Consider the following 8,552-nt stretch of genomic DNA (forward strand, 5'->3'; position numbering starts at 1 on the left):
CCCAGTACCTGACCCCCTCAAATTCCCCGGCTCCCCTGGGAAGCCGCAGACCCCTCAAAGCCCCTGCTCCCCTCAGCACCCGGCTCCCTCTCAATCCGCGCAGCGTGCTCAGCCCCCGTGTGCCCCGGTGCCGCCTCCCCTCAGCGCGGCTCCGGGTGGGAGGGCGCAGGGCGGGCAGTGGCGGGCGGAGGGCGGGCGCGGCCGCGCTATTAGCGCGGAGCGGGGCCGAGCCCGCGCAGTGCCGCCGCTGCCGCACCATGCCGGGGCTCCGCGCCCCGCCGCCCGCCCTGCTGCTGCTGCTGCTGCTCGCCCTGCCGCGGGGCAGCGCGGCCGGGCGGGCGCTGCAGCCCGGCAGCCGCTCGGCCGCGGCGGCGGCGCGGGTGGCCCTGCAGTACCGCAACGCCCAGGCGGGATCGCCGGGCGGGCTCCGGGCGCTCGGGCAGGTCCGCAAGGCTACGCTGAAGGTAAGCGGGGAGCCGCGGGGTGCGCGGGGGCGCTGGGCGGCTGTAAGAGTAGTTATTACGTTAGTATTGTTGGTAGTTTTTACATTAGTGTTGTTAGTAGTTATTACATTGGTGTTGCTATATGTAAGCGAGCTGAGCGCGTTCCCACGCAGGACACCGGGCGCCTTCCCGCGTCCCTCAAGAGCCGCTGCCCCATCCTCGGGGACACCCGGGTGTCCTCAGGGATCGCTGTCCCTTATCCCCTTCCTCAGGGACACCCGGGTGTCCTCAGGAACCGCTGTCCCTTATCCCCTTCCTCAGGGACACCCCTGGCTCTCCGCAGGGATCACTGTCCCCTCTCCCCATCCTCAGGGACACCTGGGTGTCCTCAGGGATTCCTATCCCTTATCCCCTTCCTCAGGGACACCCGGGTGTCCTCAGGGATCGCTGTCCCTTATCCCCATCCTCGGGGACACCCCTGGCTCTCCGCAGGGATCACTGTCCCCTCTCCCCATCCTCGGGGACACCCGGGTCTCCTCAGGGACCGCTGTCCCTTATCCCCTTCCTCAGGGACACCCGAGTCCCCACAGGGATCCCTGTCCCTTATCCCGAACCTCAGGGACCCCTGGCTCTCCTCAGGGATCACTGTCCCTTATCCCTATTCTCAGGGACCACTGTCCCCTCTCCCCATCCTCAGGGACACCCGAGTCCCCGCAGGGATCACTGTCCCTTATCCCCATCCTCAGGGACCCCTGGCTGTCCCTTATCCCCATCCTCAGGGACACCTGAGTCCCCACAGGGATCCCTGTCCCTTATCCCCATCCTCAGGGACCCCTGGCTCTCCTCAGGGATCACTGTCCCTTATCCCCATCCTCAGGGACAGCCGAGTCCCCACAGGGATCACTGTCCCTTATCCCCATCCTCAGGGACAGCCGAGTCCCCACAGGGATCACTGTCCCTTATCCCCATCCTCAGGGACAGCCGAGTCCCCACAGGGATCACTGTCCCTTATCCCCATCCTCAGGGACAGCCGAGTCCCCGCAGGGATCACTGTCCCTTATCCCCATCCTCAGGGACAGCCGAGTCCCCACAGGGATCACTGTCCCTTATCCCCATCCTCGGGGACACCCGGGTCTCCTCAGGGACCGCTGTCCCCTTCCTCAGGGGCCGCTGTCCCACAGCCTCGTCCCTCCTGGGACCCCTGGCTCTCCTCAGGAGCTGCTTTGGTGCGATTCCCACCCGAAAATGTACCTTAATCTTCTAAAACTCACCTGGAATTGAGACAGGAGTCCCAGAGAGGAGCAGCTACGGGGACAGAGCCTTCCCGTCATGAGGAGCTTGCTGGGGATGCTCGAGGTGGTGCTCAGGGTAGGGTCCTCCTCCTCCAGGTTTGGTTGTTTTGTTTTTTTTACAGCTTATTCACTTTCTGAAAGTATAGGATCAGGCAAAAACTTCTGGGGAATGTTTGTCCGGGGCTGTAGATCCTGGAAGGAATGCATCACCTTCCCGGGGAGCCGAGGGATGGGATTTAAATCCAACCCTGTGCTCCTGCTGCTGGGCAGCTCCTGAGAGAACGGGCTGCTTGTTCTGGGTTCCCAGAACAAATTCTGGATCCTGGATTCTGCTGGGCAGCTCCTGAGAGCAAGGGCTGCTTGTTCTGGGTTCCCAGTGTGAGATGCCAAAGGACCCACTGGATCCTTTCCAGGATTTGGAGATCTTCCACCACTTGTCCTGTGCAGCTCCTAAAACTGAGTAAGAGGGTGTAGTGTTAAATCTCCCCCTTTGAAAAAGGTATTAAAAACCAACTAGAAATATCTAGGATGCATTAATTAATGCAGCATTGTATTACAGAGATCATTGGGTGCTGAGCATGGAAATGCTCCTGGAATATTGAAGTTTTCCTGTGAAATTGCTACAAACACCTATGACAGGAATTCTCTGTTATTTTATACTCTCCAAAAGTACACATGCTCCTACTGTAGCTCCTGGGCACTTTGCATATGTCTACATGTAAATATTTCCATATATAAACACCTGTGCCTGGCTGAAGAATAAGTGAATGTTTAAGTGAGTATTTGTAGGGAGGGAAAGGGGTTTTTCCACCCTCTATCAGCCACCTGCCTCCTCATACAGGAAGGCAAATAATCAAATAATTGGCTCATTATAGAGAAGTGAAATTGTTCCTTATTTCCTCAGTGCTGGGTGCTGTAGGAGCTCCCTGGAACCACTCTCTGCAGTTTATTTCCTATTTTTTTTTTTTTTTCCTCCGCACACTCTATGAAAACAAGAGGAGAAATGCACTAAAAGTGGGCACTTCCTTCTTTCCTGTCCTCCCCTGGAAAAAAATGAAAAGAATTTCCTGCAAGGAATTTGCTGTATTAGGTGAAGGCAAGAGGGAGAAATATTGGGATTTGGGTATTTTCTTAGGTTTGTCTGGTTTTTAATTATTTTTGAAAGTGGGCTAATTTCCTATTGGTTGGTTTATTACTGGATCTTGTAAATAAAATTCAGGATAATTTTCAGTGGAATTTAATAATGAGCACTGTAATTGAATACTGACTTTATTAGCCCATGAGCTGTTGAAACTGGTAATTGGAAACAGGACTGGGAATTCTCTTAGATGGGAAAGATCTTCCAGGTTAGGTAAAATGAGACTTTCTTTCCTGGCAACAAAATGCCAAACCTGGAATAATCCCTACCTTGCTGCTGGATGCAGATGGTTTTTGTTGTCCCTTCTTTTCTCTTGACCAAGGATCTTCCAAACCGATCCTGGGGGAAAATCCTGCTGGGAAAACAGAGATGGGAACCTCCTCAGGAGGTGGGGAGAGAGGGATCCTCCCTTTCCGTGCCTCTGGGGAGTGAGGGGAGTGCAAACTGATTGGAAACTGATTGGAAACCGATTGGAATCTGATTGGAAACCGATTCCTTGGGGACTCACTGTGAAGCTGCTCTGAAACTGCTGTTTTTGCAGATTTAAAAAATCTGTCAGGAAAGTTGCAGTAATTTGGAGCCCAGAAGTAAAAGAATCCTGTGACCCAGATATTGAGTGGAAAAATGAATTACTCACTTGTTTTCTTCTCTTTTTGGACACTTTTATCTTTGGCTGCTTCCCTGGGGGTTGCCAGACATCCCTGAGCTCTGCTCAGCCCACACTCTGGGATTGGGTAACAGCATTTTGGGAAGAGAGTGGGGAAAAATAGTGGAAATAAAAGTTTTTCTCTGGGACTACAAAGACTTTTGTACAATTTCGTGCCAAATGGAGCTTCTCCCTTCTCCCTGGTGAGCTCAGGAAGCCTCAGGTGTTCACACCAAACTAAATATTTGTTTTAGCTGTGTAGCATCATTTGAAAGCTGTCTAGGCAGCAGTAGTAGGGTGGTAGTAGCTACTAGCAGTACTGTGGAGAGTTGTTGTAAGTCAGGAGGGAATCTCTGCTTCAAAACCCCCAGAAACACAGAATTCTGTGCTCTTTTAAAAGTTCTGCTGACTATTGCAGCTCCTCTCTCCTGCAGGACTGATGATACACCGTAAAAATCCCCAAATTCAGTCAGATGAGGGGTGTTGTAACCCATAGCAATAACACCTCTTGGGTGGCTTTACAACAGTTAGAATCTTAGACTTAAATGTGGTGATTGCACATGGTGAGATGCTTCTAAACCTAATTTCACTGCACTCACTCCTCCTTTGGTGACCCTGCATTTCAGAAAGCCAGCTTTCACTGCTCTGCCCATGTCCCACTGTCACTTGGGGGACAATGTTTGAGGCAGTACACAAAAAGGGCACAAGGGGACAAGGAGGATGCAGAGAAGAAAGAAATTATCAAAAAGTCTGAGCTCATCCTCTCTGTTTCCTGCACCTCCTTCATGGTGAGATTTGGCTCCACACTGGACTTGCCTCATCCCAAAGCTCCAGGAGGGGATTTTATAAAAACAGAGTGACTAAAGCAATTGTTTACCTGCATTTTCCAGCTCTGTGTGGGTGCCACAGGCAGGTGCTGAGCTGAGGATCTGCTGTGGGTATGAAACTCCACTCACCTTGTACCATTAAACATCTCCTGGGAAGTGTGCTGGGAACAGGAAGGCTCAGGGTTAGATAAATAAGACACAAAGGTATGCTTTGGGTCCTGCAAACAGCCAGAATTGTATTTCCACACCAAGAAAGACAAAAAAATCAGCAATGCTGCACTCAAAACCAGGGAATTTCAGAAGGACCTTCCCTCCTCAGAGCTCCTTGCAGTATATAAGGCTTTAATTCCACTGCTGGCTCCATCTTCTCTTCCAGAACATCCCAGAGTCTGGCCACAAGTATTACCTGCAGTTCAGCACTGAGGACTACAGGACTGGGGTGAGTTCCTGCTCTTCCTCCTCACCCGGGGCATTAAATCAACTCCAGCAGCTCCAAAACAGGGACATTTGTGTCCTAAACGGATCATGCCACCATGGAAAGACCTTTCTGCTCCTCCCTGCCTGTCCTTGCTCTGAGGCTCACCAGGTCTCAGTCCCAAAGGGAATTCTTGCTGGAGTCACTGAGGCAGCCAAAGGCCTGCGTGGAACTGTGCAGTGGCCCAAGCTGGGTGGCAGTGTGACAGTGAGGGCCTTGTTCCCCTTCTGTGCTCCCCGTTCCCCTCTGTGGGCCCTGTTCCCTTCTGTGCTCCCCATTCCCCTCTGTGGGCCCTGTTCCCTTCTGTGCTCCCCATTCCCCTCTGTGGGCCCTGTTCCCTTCTGTGCTCCCCATTCCCCTCTGTGGGCCCTGTTCCCTTCTGTGCTCCCCACTCCCCCTCTGTGGGCTCTGTTTCCCCCATCAGATCCCATTCCCCCTCTCAGGTCCCCGTTATCCTGCTGTCCACAGCCCAAAATGGGAATCAGGAGTTGGCTGCTCCATGTCCTTTCAATTCCACCCCCCTCCATTCACTCTGCCCCAGCTGTCAGCAGCATTTTACTGTCCTCTTCCTTCACACACAGTTTGTGGAATTCAAATGATTTTCAGAACTTACTCTGAAGCCTCAGATTATTTTTGTTTCAAGGCTGGCACAATGAAAGTCCCTGTTATCAATTAATGTTGTTTCTTGAGCTCTCACAAACATATTTCCAAGATGACTTAGAGCGTTGTCATGTCCTGAAAGCAGGACAAGCATTAATCAAAACCTTCTGTTAAATCCCTTTAGCCTTGTGGCTTTAACCTCTTTCCTGGAAAAAAGAAAAATAAAATCCTTCTTGACACTTTCCTAACCCCTGAACAGCTTCATACAAAGAGTGAGCTGCTGGTAAATAAAATCTTGATTAAAAATAACAGTTTTAAACTCTCCCTTGACAGGAAGATGCTGGGAACTGCCTGGCTACAGTGCTGTATCCAAAGAAAAAGTCTCGTCCTGTTGTCAGCATCAAGTGCTCCCACACCAAAGACCAGAAGGAAATCCAGGAAGAGGACAACAGATTTTACCAAAGGATCAGGCACCAAAGCAAACCAATAACTGCAAACAACATTCCAGGTATATTCCTCCAAATATTCACCTGCACTTCACTTTATCTCAAAGGCCATGAAGGACAAAGCATTTGAAAAGGAGACACACTACTGACCATAGCACCCAGGGATTTTTGGGAGAACAGAGCCCCTCTGGATTTACCACTGGCACTCAGCACCATCCTGGGAGGTGGTTTGGGTTTAAAAGCAGCTCCACACCACTTTTAAGTCAAATAAATGCAGATTGTCCTCCAGGAATAACGAGTGCCCAAACCCACACACCTCCCCAGCTGTGGTTGGAAATTCACTGAGGATGGCCAACACAATTTTTCCATCCTGGAAACATGCCATCTTTCCTCCCAGCTAGGTAAGGACTCCCATTATTGTGGGTTTTTGGGTTTCTTACCTCATCATGGGGATCCCTCTCTTGGCAGTGTCAACTGTGCCACTTTTACTCCCCTGGGACTGCAGGTTCAGCAGTTCCCCTCCCGGTGACACATCAGAGGGAGGAGCCCCATGCAGGAATGGTGTGCCAGGCAAAACTGCTCTGAGGTTCATCATTCTTCTGCTGCCCAGCCAGAATTAATATTATTTTCTCTTTCTCCTTGCCTTGCAGACAGCTATGGCAACATTGAGCCTGCCCTGGAGCCCGTGTGGGCTCTGGCTGTGGCTGGCAGCAGCTCCATCATGTGGGAAAAGTCCACGGAGACCTTGGGATACTTCCTGGCCCAAGTGAAGTCTGTGAGGCAGTGGGTGAGTGGGGCAGGAGGGACAGGGGCAGCACAGAGCCTGCTCTCAGGGGGTTCCCCAGATCCCAGGGCCTGCTCCCCACCAGCAGCTCCAGCTCTGCACGAGCACTTTGTCCAGGTTTTGCTGGGGAACTGTCCTGAGCTGGATGTGCAGGAGTGGCTTCTGCAGGGGCTGCAGCCCCTGAGCCCCAGAGCAGAGCCCAGCAGCTCTGCCCCGGGCTGGGCAGCAGCTCCAAGGCCTGCAGCACATCCAGCAGCACTTCCAGAGCCCTCAGCCAGCTGGGATCCACGGGCAGGATCCAGCTGTGGCTCCTCAGCTATCCTGCATCTCTCCGAAGGAGAGGCTCATGTATGCTCAGATGTAACTGAGGGTTAAATCCAATTCATTAGCACCTGGTTTCAGTGCAGACAGGCTGCTGAGCCACACAGCTCTTGGTTTCCTCAAACATTCCATGCAGGAAGGGCTCCTAATTCCATCTTTCCATGATCAAAGCCCATCTCACTGCAGCCACAGCCATGGGGCCCTGCTCACCTCCTTCCCTGAGCTCCAGGAAATCACAGCAGACATTTAAACAATATAAACCTTCTGTTCCTGATAATTCTTCCCTTTTTTGCACCTGCCCAGATCAGGAAAGATGATTTTATCGAGTTTGACTACACTGTGCTCCTGCATGAAATGCCAACCCAGGTAAGGCAGTGCAGGTGAACAAGCCCTCCTGCCAGCAGGAGAGGAGCTGCATCAGGGTGATGAGACCTGTGTTTGAACCCCTTCTGCAGGAAATCATCTCCTGCCACATGCGCCTGACGTGGCTCCCGGGGCGGCCTCTGAAAGTGAAACATTCCTGTGCCTCCGAGGGCCACGGGGCAGAGGAGGGCTCCGGGGCAGAGTCTGGATCAGCTGCTGCGCCTTCAGCTGAAAAGGGAGCCAGTTTCTAAGTGAAATCCTCAGTTTTGTGGCTATGATCCAGCCAGCAAGTCCTTGTGTTGACAGACCTGGAGCTGGGATCATCCTTCCATGCAAGTCAGCGATTGGGAGTTTCACTGTTCTGTGCCAAAATCAATTCCTGTCACTTCTTCAACTGCGAGATTCAAGTTCTGCAGCTCTTCCTGAACCCTCTGCTACTCCATATATACACAGATGAACATACAGCAGTTGATTTGATGTCACAATTAACTGTTTCTTAAGAGTTTGTATACAAAATTAATATATTTGGATAAAAATCGTGAGCAAAGTGGTAATCTGTCACTAAGAGAGATTTGCCTACTAATTTTTTGTCATGTTTTGGGCTAGAATCATGCTGATTTTTAACTCACATCTCCAATAAACCAAATGCCATCACTCAGGGTCGAGGCTGGGTTTTCCTTCTGCTGCTGCCCAAATTGCCACCTTTTCTGTCACCTCAACTCAAACCAGACCTGCCGAGCCAGGGAGGCTCCTTCTGGAGGAATCCCCATGTCTGGGAACAGCTCCTGTGTCATTCCTGCCATGGCTTTGTCCTGTGCCACCAAGTTCTCCAGCTGGCTTCCCAGCAGATCCATCACTGCCCCACCTCTGCTCACTGCAATGTTTCAAACTGTCCCAAAGTCACCTTTTTTCCCCATCAGCCAGGTTTGTGGCAGAATAAAAGAAATCCTTGATTTCCTGAGGAACAGAGGCTCTGGGGTGGCTGTTCTGTTTAACTTGGGGTGGTTTTCACAATCCTTGAGCTGTAACTGGGAATAACAATTCAAGGATTTCACACAACAAAAAAAACATCCCTGGATGTTTTTAGGCTGGGTAATGTCAGCTTCCCAAATTCCAGCATTTTACACAAGTAAGTCTGATTTCCTGACTGAAGCTTCTCCTCTCAGCACCCAATAAACTCAGGTAAGCAGCATTCCACACCCTCCTGGTGTTTTCTT

The 8,552-nt window shown here is 51.5% G+C and overlaps 1 protein-coding gene across 1 annotated transcript; it reads left to right on the forward strand.

Annotated features, from left to right (window-relative positions):
* Positions 1 to 251: 251 nt before the first annotated feature.
* Positions 252 to 7,989, forward strand: LOC110476610 (ovocalyxin-32). The gene is made up of 6 exons (XM_077785760.1): positions 252 to 464; positions 4,723 to 4,785; positions 5,755 to 5,929; positions 6,518 to 6,654; positions 7,276 to 7,338; positions 7,428 to 7,989. Exons 1-6 carry the CDS (start codon positions 258 to 260, stop codon positions 7,584 to 7,586), a joined length of 804 nt encoding a protein of 267 aa, XP_077641886.1. The 5' UTR covers positions 252 to 257; the 3' UTR covers positions 7,587 to 7,989.
* Positions 7,990 to 8,552: the final 563 nt, after the last annotated feature.

The sequence above is a fragment of the Lonchura striata genome, chromosome 10 (genome assembly GCF_046129695.1).
Source record: "Lonchura striata isolate bLonStr1 chromosome 10, bLonStr1.mat, whole genome shotgun sequence".
Classification (NCBI taxonomy): domain Eukaryota; kingdom Metazoa; phylum Chordata; class Aves; order Passeriformes; family Estrildidae; genus Lonchura; species Lonchura striata.